At 45.4% G+C, this 18,493-nt stretch overlaps 1 protein-coding gene across 4 annotated transcripts in view; it reads left to right on the top strand.

The window, feature by feature from the left end:
- fstl5 (follistatin-like 5) overlaps positions 1-18,493 on the top strand; it is a 553,829-nt gene that overhangs the window by 443,324 nt on the left and 92,012 nt on the right. For all 4 annotated transcript variants that reach the window (XM_080193441.1, XM_080193448.1, XM_080193454.1 and 1 more), the window contains exon 9: positions 13,175-13,336. In XM_080193441.1, coding sequence (XP_080049567.1) covers positions 13,175-13,336 — 162 coding nt within the window. The remainder of the gene's footprint in view (positions 1-13,174; positions 13,337-18,493) is intronic.

The following is an 18,493-nucleotide window of genomic DNA, read 5'->3' on the forward strand; positions in this document are numbered from 1 at the left end:
AAATTGCACAGGCCTTCAAGACACTCTAGTTCAGTTTCCATCTTATCCAGAATGGAATAAGCAACCGGTCTGGCTCTGAAATACCTAGATGTAGCATCAGGGTCAAAGTAAATCTTGGCTTTGCCTCCTTTTACTTTTCTCTTGAAAAACTCAAGGGTATCTACTAATAACTTTGTACATTCCCCCCAAACCTAGCCTAAAGTTCTCCAACCAGTTCAGTCAGATCTGCTGGAGCCAATCTCTCCCCATAAGGCTTGGTTCATGCCCCCACTCAACAATGAGTGGGAGATGATTGTTGCCGATAGGCTACTGGGACCATTATGGTGCCTTTTATTTGTAAAAGCTCTCCCATATAGTTAGTTAGTCTGGCCTTCATGCCTTCCAACCTCAGGAGTTGGATATCTAATTGAAAGTGCTATTAGGCTTTTTATGCGTATATAAGGAGGAAGAGGATAACTAAGGAAAGGTTGGGTCCATTCAAGGACAGTGGAGGGTATTTGTGTGTGGAGCCAGATGAAGTGGGTGAGATCCTTAACGAGTACTTTGCAGCAGTATTCGTAAAGGAGAACGATGTGGTAGATGGTGAGTATAGAAAGGAGGATGTTGACATTCTCAGACATGTTGAAATAAAAAGGGAAGAGGTGTTTTGAAAAACATCAAGGTAAACAAATTCCCATGCCCAGATAGGGTCTATCCCTGAATACTGAGAGAGGCAAGGAAAGAAATTGCTGAGGCCTTGGTCAAAACCTTTGTATCTTTTTTAGCCACGGGTGAAGATTGGAGAGTAGCTAACATTTTTCCTCTGTTTAAAAAAGGCAGAAGAGACAATCCAGGAAATTACAGGCCTGTGAGCCTTACACCAGTGGTGGGTAAAGATTCTTAGGGACAGGATATACTCGCATCTGGAAGATAACTGGCTTATTAGCGATAGGCAGCATGGTTTTGTCACTGGGAGGTTATATTTCACAAACTTACTTGAGCTCTTTGAAAAAGTGACAAAAAGAATTGACCAGGGAATCCGTGGATGTTATGTACATGGATTTTAGTCAAGCTTTCGATAAGACTCCTCATAGCAGGCTGATACAGAAGGTGAAGTCATATGGAATCCAAGGTGAGATGGTGAGATGGATACAAACTGCCTTGGGTATAGAAAACAGAGAGTAGTAGTGGAAGGTTACTTTTCTAACTAGAGGTCTGTGACAAGCAGTGTTCCACAAGGATCATTGCTGGGACCTCTGTTGTTTGTAATTTCTATAAATGATTTGGAGGAAAACGTAGGTGGTTTGATTAGCAAATTCGCAGACTGGGGTGGGGCGGGGTGGTAGCAGATAATGACGAGGATTGTCAGAGGATACAGCAGGATATAAATCAGCTGGAGACCTGGGCCAAAAGATGGCAGTTGGAATTTAACCTGGACAATGTGAGGTGATGCAATTTGAAAGGTGTACCACAGAAAGAAAGTATACAGTAAAATGGTAGAGCCCTTAGAAATATTAGCATGCAGAAGGATCTAAGCATGCAGATCCACAGTTCCCTGAAAGTGGCAATTTAGTTGGACAAAGTGGTCAAGAAGGCGTTTGGCATGCTGGCCTTTATCAGTTGAGTATAGGAATTGGAAAGTCATGTTACAGCTGTATAAGACTTCGTTTGGATCACATTTGGAGTATTGTGTACAATTCTGGTCACCAAACTACCGGAAGCATGTTGATGCATTGGAAAGGGTGCAGAAGATATTTACGGATGTTGCCTGGTTTAGAGGATATGGACTATGAAGAAAGGTTGAACAAATGTGGATTGTTTTCATTGGAGAGCCAGAGGATGAGGGGGGACCTGATAGAGGGTTACAAGATTATGACAGGCTTGAATAGAGTGGATAGTAAGAGTCTTTTCCCAGGGTCGAAGGATCAATTACTCAGGGTCATAGGTTGAAAGTGAGAGGGGGAAAGTTTAAACAATGACCCAGTGCCTCACAGCGCCAGGGGACCCAGGTTGAATTCCTGCCTTGGGTGGCTGTCTGTGTGGAGTTTGCACATTTTCTCCATGTCTGTATGGGTTTCCTCTGGGTGCACCGGAGGAGTGGTGGAAGCAGGTTCTATAACAATGTTCAAGAGGCATCTGGATAGGTACATGAATAGGCAAGGAATAGAGGGATATGGACCGTGTAGAGGCAAGAAAATATTAGATTAGAGAGGCATCTGTGATGGCACAGGCTTGGTGGGCCGAAGGGCTTGTTCCTATGCTTTGATCTTATTCTTTGTCTGTACTCTGACAACAGAGATTGCACTGTGCCACCTTTATCTTCAAGGGATGGCAATTTACTGTAATTCCACCATTACTGCGGAAACTTTCATTGTAATAACACAATTCAGTCCCTGTCTCTGAAAGAGGGGATACCTGCAAGCTTCACTCAGATACAGGCCTCAGCCTTCTTCCTCTGAAACTTCATTGTGAATCTCTCCCACTGGCAAAAATCCATCATCTAGCAACTGCATCTTTCTGAAGTATGTTCTCTGATACTTTTGGGTCGTCACTATCTTTCCTTGACTGTCTGGTTAGGGTTCCTATATCGAAAGGGACCCTTTAGCATCTAATTTACATAAGCACTCTCCTTTATGGACTGATTACATGAAGTCCCTTCCCCTTAATTAGAGAACAATGCTGCCTGATGCCTCTTGCAGCTTCTGGGCCTTTTTTTCCGCATTCTCAAGTGATGGGCTATTTCAGTAACTTTTTAAAGTCCAAATTGGGCACTGCCAACAACTTCTTTTGGATGATTAGGTCATTTATGCTCCCCACCAATCTGCCTTGCGACTTTTTATTGAGAGGCAATCCAAACTAGTAATATTCAGCTCATTCACTAGGGCGGCATGGTGGCACAGCACCAAGGCCCTGTTTGATTCCTGGCTTGGGTCACTGCGGAGTTTGCAGGTTCTCCCATATCTGCGTGGGTTTCGTCTGATACTCCAGTTTCCTCTCACAGTCCAAAGATGTGCTGGTTAGGTAAATTGACCATGCTAAATTGCCCCTTAGTATCAGGGGACTAGGTAGGGCTGAGGTGGGATTGTGGTTGGTGCAGACTTGATGGGCTGAATGGTTCCTTCTGCACTGCCAGATTCTATGATATTCTATGAATTTTGCAACCTAGCCAAAAACTAAGCAACAGACTCTCCAGGTGTTCTCCCAGTCATGTTGAAGTGACATCTCTGGATAATAACAGGGGGCTTTGGATTATACTGGTTTTGCACCAAGTCTCCCAGCTCATTTAAAGTTATTGAGTTGGGGGCATCAGGATAGGTCAGGCTTCTTATCAGATTGAAAGTTGGGGCCTCATTGCTGCCAACAATATCACTTTTTGTTTTTCGTCTCCTTGGATGTTCTTAGCATGGAAGAAGTAATGCATGCACTCAGATTGGGTCCAGTCTTTCCTCCTTGTGTCACTGGGCTCAAGTTTCCTGAAAAGAGGCATAATGGCTTTTTCTTACCGGAAAAGATTCTTGACAAATGGAGGTTGTCCAGAAGGAAAGATGGAAGAAAAAATTTCTCTTCATCGGCATATATTAATTCAACCCCAAACACCAGTTTCCCAACACCAACGCTCTTTATTGTACATCAAAAGAAAGACGAGTCTCCATTTTCAAAGCTTATTGAAAGATCTGAACAATGAGCTATCATTCAACTGTACAGCACACTGCAAGAACAAATTTCCTGCTAAGATAAATGATAAGGCTTCAGGCTTTAACATAACAATACTAGGCAAAGTGGATGACTCCTTAAAATGCCTTTGCAGAGGGCTGGGAAGTTTCAAAGGTATAAAATTTGAGCATAATGGCAACCTTCTTTGCCACTGTTAGTGGAGAGGTCACTATCCCTAATGGTATTCATTAATAGGATGATATAACTTATTCATAGCCTCTTCAGACATGCCTCCTCTCTCAGTTCTGATGTACCTACTGGTGAGTTCTGTGATTCCTGTGACCACTGTGCTCCTAAATTGGCATCTGTTCCTGCTACAGTACTGTTGCAGACTTTGATGTCAGCCTTTCAATTGATCATAATATTGATCCTTCGAGTAATCAGGTAAGTCAGAGGGGCCTCTTAAACAGCTATTTTAATGCAAGCTGTAGCACACTATACACATCTCTGTAGCTAGCCAGAGTAGCATACAGACATAGGGATTATAGTTTTCAAAATCGATTCCAAATAATTTGCATAAACCAATTGCAATTACTTTATATTTGTTTCAAAGAACAAAGAAAATTACAGCACAGGAACAGGCCCTTCAGCCCTCCAAGCCTGCACCGACCATGCTGCCCAACTTAATTAAACCCCCTACCCTTCAAGGGACCATATCCCTCTATTCCTATTCTATTCATGTATTTGTCCGCCTCCACTACCTCTCCTTGCAACAGGTTCCAGGTACCCAATACTCTCTGTGTATAAAAAAAATTACCTTGTGCGTCTTCTTTAAATCTTGTCCCTTGCATCTTAAATCTATGCCCCCTAGTAATTGACTCTTCCACCCTGGGAAAAAGCTTCTGACTATCCACTTGTCCATGTCACTTGTCCAGTGAGAACAAACCAAGTTTCTCTAACCTCTCCTTATAGCTAATGCCCTCAATATCAGGCAACATTCTAGTAAATCTTTTCTGTATCCTCTCCAAAGCCTCCACATCCTTCTGGTAGTGTGGCGACCAGAATTGAACACTATATTCCAAATGCGGTCTAACCAAGGTTCTATAAAGCTGCGACATGACCTGCCAATTATTAAACTCAATGCCCTGGCACTGGAAATTGGAAGCTTTTTCCCAGGGCAGAAATGACAATTGCAAGGGGCACAAGTTCAAGGTAAGGGGGAAAGGTTGAGTGGAGATGTGCGGGGAAATTTTTTTACACAAGGTGGTCATGGCCTGGAATGCACTGGTGGCCTGTTGGGATGTTGAGGTAGATACATTGGCGACATTTAAGACTTACCTGGATAGACACATGAACAGATGAGGAATAGAACATAGAACATAGAACATAGAACATTACAGCGCAGAACAGGCCCTTCGGCCCACGATGTTGCGCCGACCAGTTACAAAACAATGACCCACTAACCTAAACCAATCCCTTCTCGTCCATAAATCTATCCACGGATCTCTTAAACGCCCCCAAACTAGGCGCATTTAAAACTGCAGCAGGCAGGGCATTCCAATCCCTCACCACCCTCTGGGTAAAGAACCTACCCCTGACATCCGTCCTATAACTACCACCCCTTAATTTAAAGCCATGCCCCCTCGTGCTAGATTTCTCCATCAGAGGAAAAAGGCTATTACTATCCACCCTATCTAAACCTCTAATCATCTTATATGTTTCAATAAGATCCCCTCTTAGCCGCCTTCTTTCCAGCGAAAACAACCCCAAATCCCTCAGCCTCTCCTCATAGGACCTCCCCTCCATACCAGGCAACATCCTGGTAAACCTCCTCTGCACCCTCTCCAAAGCCTCCACATCCTTCCTATAATGTGGGGACCAGAACTGCACACAGTACTCCAAGTGCGGCCGCACCAGAGTTGTGTACAGTTGCAACATGACGCTGCGACTCCTAAATTCAATCCCCCTACCAATAAACGCCAAGACACCGTATGCCTTCTTAACAACCTTATCTACTTGACTCCCAACTTTCAGGGATCTATGTACACATACACCTAGATCCCTCTGCTCATCCACACTATTCAAAGTCCTCCCGTTAGCCCTATACTCGACACAGGGAGGATGTGCAAACTGCACATAGTCAGACACCCAAAGCCAGAATTAGATGGGTCCCTGGCACTGTGAAGCAGCAGTGCTAATCAGTGTGCCACCATGCCACCCTTTGTCATCCAAAGTTAAATGATGAACCTCTCTTAACACATCCAAAATTTCCCAAAAAGCCAAATTTTGGTGATTGCTTCAGAATGGGCCTAATTTGTCCATGAGCATCAGTTTTTCAGTTGCTGATCATGGAACTTTCTCAGTAGTTACAGTGAGTGATTGTCTCCCTCTACCAGATGATTTTATTATAGTATGGAATTGTGCTACCAGAACAGCTGTCTCCATCTTACAACCACTAGAGGAATCTCTATCTTCCTGAGTTACCCTTCCTAATGAACTTGGTGGATGATGAGTCTGGGAAAGGATGTGTAGATAGTTTGAGTCATGTTAAGACCAAAAAGGAGGAGGTATTGGGGTTCTTGAGAAACATCAAGGTAGACAAGTCTCCATGGTCTGATGGGATATACCCCAGAATACTGAGAGAGGCAAGAGAGGAAATCGCTGGGGCATTGAGAGAAATCTTTGTATCCTCACTGGTTACTAGCAAGGTCCCAGAAGATTGGAGAATAGCCAGTGTTGTTCCTTTGTTTAAGAAGGATAGCAAGAATAATCCAGGTTGGATACAGGCTGTTGAGCCTTACATCAGTGGTAGGGAAATTATTGGATAGGATTCTTCGAGACAGGATTTATTCCCACTTGGGAATAAGTGAACGTATTAGTGAGAGGGAACATGGTTTTGTGATTGGGAGGTTGTGTCTCACGAACTTGATCAAGTTTTTCGAGGAAGTGACGAAGATGATTGATGAGGATAGGGCAGTGGATATTCATAGAATCATAGAACCCTACAGTGCAGAAAGAGGCCCTTTGGCCCATTGAGTCTGCACTGACCACAATCCCACCCAGACTCTACCCCCATATCCCTACATATTTTACCCGCTAATCCCTCTAACCTAAGCATCTCAGGACAACTAAGGGGCAATTTTAGCATGGCCAATCAACCTAACGCGCAGATCTTTGGACTGTGGGAGGAAACCGGAGTACCCAGTGGAAACCCATGCAGACACAAGGATAATGTGCAATCTCCACACAGTGACCCAAGCCAGGAATTGAACCCAGGTCACTGGAGCTGTGAAGTAGCAGTGCTAACCACTGTGCTACCGTGCCACCCATGGACTACATGGACTTCAGTAAGGTCTTTGACAAGGTCCCTCATGGCAGACTGGTGCAGAAAGTGAAGTTGCATGGGATCAGAGGTGAGCTGGCAAGTTGGATACAAAACTGGCTCGGTCAGGCTTGTGGGTTTACTATCAAATAAACTGGCTGGACTTTAACCTGGTGTTGTGAGACTTCTTACTGTGTTTACTCCAGTCCAATGCTGGCATCTCTGCATCGGTCAGAGAGTAGCAGTGGAAGGTTGCATTTTCTGAAGGCGGTGCTGTGACAAATGGTGTTCCTCAGAGATCAGTGCTCAGACCTTTGCTGTTTATAATATACATAAATGATTTTGAGGAAACTGTAACTGGATTTATTAGTAGGTTTGCGGACACACAAAAGTTGGTGGGTTTCAGATAGCAATGAGGACCATCAGAGGATACAGCAGGGTATAGATCAGTTGGACACTTGGGCAGAGAGACGGCAGATGGAGTTTAATCCAAACAAATGTGAGGTAATGCATTTTGGAAGGTCTAATACAGACAGGAAATATACAGTTAGTGGCAGGAGTATTAATAGATAGAGATCTGGGTGTACAGTTACACAGGTCACTGAAAGTGGCAATGCAGGTGGAGAAGGTAGTCAAGAAGGCATTCGGCATGCTTGCCTTCATCGGCCGGCGTATTGAGTTTAAAAATTGGCAAGTCATGTTGACGCTTTATAGAACCTTAGTTAGATCACATTTGTTCAATTCTAGTCGTCACACTACCAAAAGGGTGTGGAGGCTTTGGAAAGGGTACAGAAAAGATTCACCAGGATGAGGCCTGGGAGGGCATTAGCTATGAGAAGATGTTGGAGAAACTTGGTTCGTTCTCACTGGAGCAACAGAAGTTGAGGGGAGACCTGATCGAAGTCTACAAGATTATAACAGGCATGGGTAGAGTGGATAGTCAGAAGCTTTTTCCCAGGGTGGAAGAGTCAATTACTAGGGGGCACAGGTTTAATGTGCAAGAGGCAAGTTTTAAAAGAGATGTAAGAGGCAGATTTTTTACGCAGAGAGTGGGTGCCTGGAACCTGTTGCTGGGGGGGTAGTGGCAGAGGATACAGTAGTGATTTTTAAGAGGCGTCTTGACAAGTACATGAATGAGATGGGAATAGAGGGATATGGTCCCCAGAAGGGTAGGGGGTTTTAGTTCAGTCGGGCAGCATGGCTGGTGCAGGCTTGGAGGGCTGTTGTACTTTGTTCTTGTTCTTTGAATCTTCCCTCCTCATCTGACTCCTCTCAGATTGAGGGATACAATGAACTTGTTACCATGCTTCCTGTGGGCACACTCCTGGAGCATTCTCGAACAGAATGGTGTTTTACGGTGTCTGTCAACTGCCTTTCTGGAGACAATTTCTCATCATCATAGTGAGAATCACGGAGGCCAGTTCAGGTTTTTGTTTAGTCTGGGCTTTCCACCAGAATTTTGGCATCATATCCTCTTCTATCGTTTTCCTAATTTTTTTTTGGGCTCCATTACCACTGTTTGTGTTAACGAATCGCCTCGCCCAGGTCAAATCGTTATTTTCTGCCATATTCTCCAAAACCACACGAGGGCGGTCTAACCCTTCTAATCTCACTATATTTTGGCAATTTCTCATGACCAATTTTCCCTGTCTTGTTTGCCCCTTTGTTTCCTAATTTTGTTTTCTATCTGCTTTCCCATCCAACTCCACAGACCCGTCTCTAGGAATTCCTCTAGGTTAAAGGGCCTTTCATGTATCGGTGCAGACTTGACAGACTTGACTCTTCTGCATTATCGGAGTCTATAATTGTGTGAAAGCCCTCAGCCTCCCTTACCTTCGAACTGTTTCTCACTGGGGATCCCTTACTGAGGTTTCCAACCCAATAACTCAGAAACACTTCACTTTCTCGCCCCTTTCAATTTGTTCTAGCCTCTTACGTTATTGGTGCGTGGCCTTCTCGCCCCCCCTCCCAAAGCACCACCACGGCTCTCTTGGCTCTGCTCACAGACCAGTAGTGAAATTACGTTATCACCTTTTCCCTGCCCTTTGCGACCCCAATCATTCATTCGGATAGGTCAGCTAACGGATCCGATGACTTGATGTGTTACCCCTTCTCATTAACTCGGGTGGTAAAGGTATCCTTAGGAGGCACATCTCGCTGTCAGATTCCAGTGACTCTATCCCGTCACTTAAACTCCTATACCACACCACTTCTGTCTTTACAGTTATAAACCCTAGGTTATCATTCATCCAAACTCTCTCACTATGATTTAGTGGGTCTGTTGTTTTATCCATTTACTCTTCTCCGTGTCTTTACCAAAAGCATCTTGAAGAATTTTCCTGGAGGTAGAGCAGGCAGCTCCTGTTTTTCAGGTTCTGGAGGTGGATTTGGCACAACTTCCTCATTCATTTCTGTAGCCATAAATTCATGGGCTGCCTTGTCTATCGGTGGTTTAAATATGTGATACAGTTTTGGATCCACAACTGTTAGTCGGGTATCCCAGGTGACCAGTACTGCCTAAACTTTAGAAAATACAAGACTCACGGAGCCAGTGTCTCTGTCTTAAAGATGTAACTTAACCAGCAGCTGCCAGAAGAACATCAAAGGATCAGGTCATCTCTGAGATTGAGCTGCTAGACCTCTCCGATGAAATCTGATGTATACATTTCAACTCCTGTCACGGCTGACCCCGCTTCTCGTGTTGGCTAGTGACCTCAGATGCCAGCCCAAAGTTCAAATGAACGTTCTCATGAGTAAAGTCATTGCCAAATCAAATTAACACATGACTCCAGGTGCATCCATCTTGTCTGGGTTGTGATTAAACTATATTCATGAAATGTGATTAAGTGTCCTACATGTTCGCTCTGTCTGAAACTTTATTGATAAATCTTGCATGTTCCCAAGGAATATGTATTCTCTTGGAATATGACTTATCCTAATGCCTTTTTACCATGACTCTTTGCAGCAAATTGCTATTGGCTAAAATGAAGAGTACATGTTAAACAATACATTAATACCTTCAAAATATCAGCATATGTGTCTTATAAACATAATCATTTGTTTAAAACTCTGACTGCATTCACGTGCGTGTAAACTATTCTCTTGTTAGCTTATAAACTTGTTTTAAAAGTCATTTGACTTAATGCTGGTAGTTCTGTCAGTGCCTTAATGTGTAAATCATAGAATCATAGAATCCTTACAGTGTAGGCCCATCGAGTCTGCACCGGCCACAATCCCACCCAAGGCCTATCCCCGTAACTCCATGTATTTATCCTGTTAATCCCGTGGCACTAAGGATCAATTTATCATGACCAATCTGCCTAACCTCCCCATCTTTGGAGTGTGGGAGAAAACTGGAGCAGCCAGAGGAAACCCACACAGACACGGGGAGAATGTGCAAACTCCACGCAGTCACCCAAGGCAGGAACTGAACATAAGAACATAAGAAATAGGAGCAGGAGTAGGCCATCTAGCCCTTCGAGCCTGCCCTGCCATTCAATAAGATCATGGCTGATCTGAAGTGGATCAGTTCCACTTTTCCGCTTTCTCCCCATAACCCTTAATTCCCTTGTCTATCCGAAACCTATCTACCTGTGACTTAAATATATTTAGCGAGGTAGCCTCCACCACTTCAACAGGCAGAGAATTCCAGAGATTCACCACCCTTTGAGTGAAGAAGTTCCTCCTCAACTCCGTTCTAAACTGCCCCCCACTTATCTTGAGGCTGTGCCCTCTAGTCCTACTGTCCTTTCTGAGTGGGAAGAATCTCTCTACCTCTACCCTATCCATCCCTTTCATTATCTTATACGTCTCTATAAGATTCCCCCCTCATCCTTCTAAACTCCAACGAGTACAGACCTAGTCCATTCAGTCTCCCTTCATAGTCTAACCCCCTCATCTCCGGTATCAGCCTAGTGAACCTCCTCTGCACTCCCTCCAAGGCCAAAATATCCTTGCGCAAGTGTGGCGACCAAAACTGCACACAGTACTCCAGCTGCGGCCTCACCAGTGCCCTGTACAGTTGCAGCAAGACCCCCCTGCTTTTATATTCTATCCCCCTCGCTATAAAGGCCAGCATCCCATTCGCCTTCTTGATCACCTGCTGCACCTGCAGACTGGATTTTTGCGAGTCATGCACAAGGACCCCCAGGTCCCTCTGCACCATAGCATGCTGCAGCTTTTCGCCCTTTAAATAGTAATCACTCCTACTATTATTTCTGCCAAAGTGGATAACCTCACACTTGCTAACATCTGCCAGGTCCTCGCCCACTCGCTCAGCCTATCCAGATCTCTCTGCAGACTTTCCACACCCTCCGCGCAATTTGCTTTTCCACTCATCTTTGTGTCATCAGCAAATTTCGTTACCCTACACTCAGCCCCTTCCTCCAGATCAACTATATAAATGGTAAATAGCTGAGGCCCCAGCACCGATCCCTGTAGTACTCCACTAGTCACCAACCGCCAATCAGAATAGCACCCATTGATACCAACTCTCTGCCTCTTATTAGACAACCAATCCTCTATCCGCGCTAACACCTTACCCCAACTCCATGCCCCCTAACTTTCTGAAGCAAACTTTTGTGCGGCACCTTATCAAACACCTTTTGAAAATCGAGAAACACATCCACCGGTTCCCCTCTGTCTACCGCACTAGTCACATCCTCATAGAAATCCAATAAATTCATCAAACACGACTTCCCCTTAACGAATCCGTGCTGCGTCTGCTGTATCAAACCATTCCTTTCTAGATGCCTCGCTATTTCTTCTTTGATGACGGATTCAAGCATTTTTCCAGCTACAGACGTTAAACTAACCAGCCTATAATTCCCTGCCTTTTGCCTGCTACCTTTTTTAAACAGCGGTGTAACATTAGCCGTTTTCCAATCTTCCGGCACTTCCCCAGAATCCAGCGAATTTTGGTAAATAATCAGTAAGGCATCCACTATCACCTCTGCATTCCATCCGGTCCTGGGGACTTGTCCACCATCAGTCCCGTTAGTCTATCAAGCACTACCTCTCTAGTGATAGTAATCGCATTCAGGCCCTCAACTCTTACCATCCTTCTATCTTTAATATCTGGCAAACTATTCACATCCTCCTCTGTGAAGACTGAGGCAAAAAACTCCGCCATTTCCTCATCTCCCACCACTAAATCCCCCCTCTCATCCTCTAAGGGTCCAACATTCACTCTAGCCAGCCTCCTCTTCTTTATATATTTGTAAAAACTCTTACTGTCCTTTTTTATATTTAGTGCTAGTTTAGCTTCATAGTCTAACTTTATCAACTTCTTAGTCATTCTTTGTTGATTTTTAAACCTCTCCCAATCTTCTGCTCGCCCACTACTTTGAGCCACTCTAAATGCATCAGCTTTAATTTAATACTCTCCTTTATTTCCTTCAATAACCACGGCTGGTTATCCCTTCTCCTACATTCCTTCTTTACCATCGGAATATATTTCTGCTGAGCACCGAAAAAGATCTCCTTAAAGATCCTCCACTGTTCCTCAGCCGTCCTACCAACCAATCTGCGCCCCCAACCTACATTTGCCAATTCCTCTCTCATCCTATCATTCTCCCCTCTGTTCAAACAGAGGACACAGGTTCGGGACCCTACTTTCTCATCCTCCATCTGCATCAAAAACTCAACCATACTATGATTGCTCGTCCCAAGAGGATCCCTCACAACAAGATCCCTAATTCTTCCTGCCTCGTTACACAACACCAGATCTAAGATAGCTCGCTCCCTCGTTGGTTCCGTCACACACTGTTCAAGGAAACTATCCCTGGGTCCCTGGCGCTGTGAGGCAGCAGTGCTAACTGTCTAATGTTTAAACAATCTTAGGGTTCCCACTTACAGCCTGCATTTCACACTGAAGGCCTGTACTCTTTCCATTAGATCTAGGTCTATGCTGTCCCTTGTTGGACTTTCTATATATTGACATAAAAAGCCCTGCTGAATACATTTCAAGAAATCTGCCCCTCTAAGCTCTTTATACAATGACTACCCCAATTAGTGCTCTGACTGCTCTAAGAAGCCTAGTACCTTGTTTACCTGTATATTATTAGGTAGCAAGTAATAGAAATAATTAAGTTTTCCAAGATTTGTTTTGATTGTCCTGTGTATGGCATTTTGACTGAATACATCTATCCTTGAGAGAGGTTGAAATAGTCATCTTAATGCTACCATTCACCAACTTGTTTTTTTCTATTTCACATGCAGTTCCTCCAGTTATTAGGGTGTATCCAGAGAGTCAGGCTCGTGAACCAGGAGTAACTGCCAGTCTCAGGTGTCATGCTGAAGGCATTCCAAATCCTTTGATTAATTGGTTGAAAAATGGCATTGACATTATGCCCAAACTATCAAAACAGCTGACTCTACAAGGTAATATGTTACTTGTACCTATGACATTATTAAAGAGGTGTTTTTTGTATGAACCTATATAAAAAAAATTTAGTTATTAGAAGAAATTGTTTCATCTAGAGCAGCTAACTGCAATTCTTAAAAATGTGCTGTTTTACACTGATCCAACAGAGAATTCAGACATAGCTTCATAAGCATCCTTTTGTTGTTTGTTTAAGTTTTCTGATGAGCCTATCCCATTAATGTTGATAGTCTTGTAGAAAGGGGCTTTTCTCATGTACAATCAGTAAGTGGTGCACAAGCAGTAAGAGAGACCTCATTCTGAGTGAATATATTTGGGAATTTGTATCAAAGTGAGAAATCGGTGTGTAGTGGAGGATGAGGTGCTATTTTGTTTATTTTAAATCTAATGTTTTCAGTCTTCAGAAAGTGATATTGCCCTGGTATTGCCCTGAGTACTTCAGCTGTTGTGAGACAGCAGGGAGAGAGAAAACAACCCACAATGACGTCACAGGTAACTGGAAAGTTGATTGGCCAGTAGGGAGTCAATTAAGTGGCAGTGTGCGAAAAACTAGCCCCTAGAATAAGGGAAAGTTGGAGCCTGTATATTAAGGTACTGTAAGTAATCCAAAATAAAATCGAGTTAATGCAAGAGAAGTAAAGTTTTATAGATTCCCTATGGTGCAGAAGGCAGCCATTCAGACCATTGAGACTGTACTGACTCACCAACAGTGTATTTTGTTACCCCCCTGTAACCGCATGTATTTAACCCACTAATCCCCTGACCTATACATTTTTGGGACCAAAGGAGCAATTAGCATGGCTTATCCATCTAACCTGCCCTCTTTGGACTGTGGGAGGAAACTGGAACACCTGGAGGAAACTCATGCAGAGATGGGGAGAACATGCAAAGTCCACACAGAGAGTCACCCATTGCTGGTACCTCAGTATCACCAAAGCTCAGGCGTGACAGGGCAGCTCAGTCAAGTGGAATGAATGTCCTGTAGTATGTGCAAAGTCATGGATACTACCGGTGTCCTAAAGGACCATATGTACAGGAAGTGCTGCTAGCTGCAGAAACCTGAGCTCCGGGTTTCAGAACTCAAGTAGTGGCTGAATGCACAGGGGCTGAGGGCTGAAGGCACAGGAGCTGAATGCACAGGGACTGAAAACTGCAGACACAGGGTCATGAAGACTCCAGTACTGTAGGCTCCAGAGCTAAAGGTTGAAGAATCAGGGCTGAAGGCACAGGGGCTTAAAGCGGAAGATGCAGTAGCTGAGGTCACCGTGTTTGAGTTCACAGGAGTTGAATGCAGAGGGCTGAAGGCTGAGGGCACAGGGACTTGAGGCTGAAGGTATAAATGGTGACAGCACAGAGGCTGAAGGCACAGGAGTTGAAGGCATCGTGGCTGAAGTATTGGGTCAAAGGCTGAAGGCGCAGCGGTTAAGGGAAATGGCACCAGGGCTGAAGGTGGAAAGCAGAGAGATGGCACATGAGCTAAATGAACAGGGGCAAAGTGTTAAGACACAGGATTAAAGGCTGAAGGCACAGGAGTTAAAGACACAGGAGCTGAAGATAGATGGTACAGGGGTTGAAGGCACCCTAAGCAGAGCTGAAGGCAGAAAATGGCATCATGGCTGAAGTCACAGAGGCTGAAGGCTGAAAACACAGGAAATTAAGGCTGAAGGGGCTGACGGCACAGGGCCAACAGCACAGGACCTGAATGTACATGGCCTGAAGACACCAAGACAAAGGTTGAAGACATAGTGGCTAAAGCCACAAGGGCTGAAGGCAGAAACATGGGGCTGACAGCACCCGGGTTGAAGGTGGAAAGCAGATGGATGAAAGGTGAAGGCACATGGGCTGAATGCACAGGAGCTGACAGCACAGGGACTAGGACTGACGGCACAGGGTCTGAAGGCTGAAAGCACAGGGGCTGATGGCACCAAAGTTGAAAGCACAGGCTGAAGAGCAAAGACACGAGCAGATGGCATAAGAGCAGATGGTGCAAAAGCTGATGGCACCTGCATGGAGACTGAAGGTTGAAGGCAGAGGGACTAAATTGTGGAAGGCACGTGGGCTGAAGGCACTGGTGCTGAAAGTTGAAGTCATGGACTGAAGGCACCGGAGGTGAAGGCACAGCGGCTGAGGGTTGAAGGTACAGGGGCTGAGGGTTGAAGGTACAGGGGCTGAGGGTTGAAGGTACGGGGGCTGAGGGTTGAAGGTATGGGGGCTGAGGGTTGAAGGTATAGGGGCTGAGGGTTGAAGGTACGGGGGCTGAGGGTTGAAGGTATAGGGGCTGAGGGTTGAAGGTACAGGGGCTGAGGGTTGAAGGTATAGGGGCTGAGGGTTGAAGGTATTGGGGCTGAGACAGAGAGGCTTATGGCACAGGGGCTGAAAGCACAGGTAGTGATGGCAGAGGTGCTTACAGCACATGCATAAAGGCACAGGAGTTGAAGGTGCAAGTGCTGTAAGTGGAAGGCACAGGAGGTGAAGGCTAAAAGGCACAAGGACTAAAGACAGAAGGCATAGGGGTTAATGGCACCAAAGCTGAAAGCTTAATGCACAGGAACTGAATGTGCAGGGATTGAAGGCACAGGAGCTCAAGGTGGTTGTCACTGGGGCTGAAGGCTTAAGGTACGGGCAGAAAACAAAGGGACTGAAGGAGCAAAGGCAAAGGTTGAAAGCACCGGGTGGCTGAAAACTGAAGACGTAGACTGAAGGCATCAGTGCTGTAGGCCCCAGAGCTGACAGTTGAAGACATCAGAGCAGAAGGCACAGAGGCTTAAAGTGAAAGGTGCAGTGGATGAGGTCACCGTGTTTTACTTCACAGGGGTTAGAAACATAGAAAAACTACACACAAACAGGCCCTTCAGCCCACAAGTTGCACCAAACATGTCCCTGCCTACTAGGCTTACCTATAACACTCTATCTTACTAAGTTCCATGTTCTTATCCAAAAGTCTCTTAAAAGACCCTATTGAATCTTCCTCCACCACCACTGCTCGCAGCTGATTCCACACACCCACCACCCTCTGAATGAAAAACTTACCCCTGACATCTCCTCTGTACCTACTCCCCAACACCCTAAACCTGTGTCCTCTTGTGGCAACCATTTCAGCCCTGGGAAAAAGCCTCTGAGAATCCACTCAATCAATACCTCTCAACATCTTATATACCTCTATCATGTCACCCATCATTCTTCGTCTCTCCAAGAAGAAAAGACCAAGCTCTCTCAACCTATCCTCATAAGGCATGCCATCCAATCCAGGCAACATCCTTGTAAATCTCCTCTGCACCCTTTCTATCGCTTTCACATCCTTTCTGTAATGAGGCAACCAGAACTGAGCACAGTTATCCAAGAGGGGTTTGACCAGGGTCTTATACAGCTGCAGCATTATCTCCCAACTCCTAAACTCAATTCCTCAATAGATGAATGCCAATACACCATACACCTTCTTAACCATAGCCTCTACCTGCGAAGCTCCTTCTGATCTTCCACACTGCCAAGAGTCTTATCCTTAATATTAAATTCTGTCATCCTATTTGACCTGCCAAAATGAATCACCATACACTTATCTGGGTTGATGTCAATCTGCCACTTCTTCACCCAATCTTGCATCCTACCAATGTCTCGTTGCAACTTCTGACATCCCTCCACACTATCCACAATATCTCCAACCTTTGTGTCATCAGCAAAGTTACCAACCCATCCCCCCACTTCCTCATCCAAGTCATCTATAAAAATCACAAACAGCAAGGGTCCCAGAACAGATCCCTGGGGCACTCCACTGGTGACCGACCTCCATGCAGAAAAAGACCCATCTACAACCACTCTTTGCCTTCTGTGGGCAAGCCAGTTCTGAATCCACAATGCAATGTTCCCTTGGATCCCTTGTCCCCTCACTTTCTCAATCAGCCTTGCATGGGACACCTTGTCAAACACCTTGCTGAAGTCCATATAACCTACACCTACTGCTCTTCCTTCGTCACATTAGACACATTCTCAAAAATGGGTTGAGTGCACAGTACTCAGGACACCGGGACTTAGGGCTGAAGGTACAGTGCTGACGGCACAAAGGCAGATTGCATGGGCTGAAGAGTGAATACATCGGTACAGACGGTACTGGGCTGCGAGCAAAAGAAACTGAAGACAGGTCAAAGGCTGAAGGCACAGGGGTTAAGGGAAAAGGCACCATGGCTGAAGGTGAAAAGGGACTAAAGGAGAAAACACATGAGCCAAAGAAACAGTCTGAAGGCACAGACTGAAGACATCAATGCTGTAAGGACAAAAGGCTGAAGGCACAGGGACAAAAGGCAGACAGCACAAGGATTAAAAGCACAGGCACTGAAGGCATAAGAACTGAAGCCACAGGAGCTTGAAGGCATAGTACATAGAGAGCATGGAACTGGGGGAGATAGCACAGCTGCAGTTGAAGGCTTAAGCCACAGAGGCGAAGACATAGGAGCTGAAGGTGGATGGCACAGGGGCTGAAGGCAGCATAAGCAGAGCTGAAGGCAGAAGATGGCACCTGTTCTGAAGGTACAGAGATTGAAGACTGAAAACACAGGGACTTAAGACTGATGGCACAGGGCCAACAGCACAAGGCTTGAATGCACATGCGCTGAAGCCATTAGTGCAAAGATTGAAAGCACATGAACTGAAGGCAGAACACACGGGGCTGACGGCCCCAGGGCTGAAGATGGAAAGCAGATGGAGGAAAGGTGAAGGCACAGGGGCTGAAGGCACAGGAGCTAAGACTGATGGCACAAGATCTGAATGCTGACAGCACAGAGGCTGATGGCACAGAGGCTAAGGAGTGAAGGCACAGGGGCAGATGGCACAAGAACAGGCGACGCACAAGCTGACGGCACTGGGGTGAAGGCTGAAGAACAGTGGCTGAAGCTTGAAGGCACAGCAGATGAGGGACTAAATTGCAGAAGGCAAATTGGCTGAAAGCACAGATGCTGAAGGCTGATGACACAGCAGATGAAGGCTGAAGTCACAGGGGCTGATGGCATTGGGGTTGAAACTGAAGATATGGACTGAAAGCACAGGGGCTGAAGGAACGGGGGCTGAAGGCAGGAGGTGCAATGTCTGAAGGCACAGAAGCTAAAGGCACACAGGCTGAATGAAGGCTGAAGGCACCGGGGCATATGGCACAGGTGCTGACAGCA

The sequence above is a fragment of the Carcharhinus amblyrhynchos genome, chromosome 1, assembly GCF_965287045.1.
Source record: "Carcharhinus amblyrhynchos chromosome 1, sCarAmb.v2.hapA, whole genome shotgun sequence".
Classification (NCBI taxonomy): domain Eukaryota; kingdom Metazoa; phylum Chordata; class Chondrichthyes; order Carcharhiniformes; family Carcharhinidae; genus Carcharhinus; species Carcharhinus amblyrhynchos.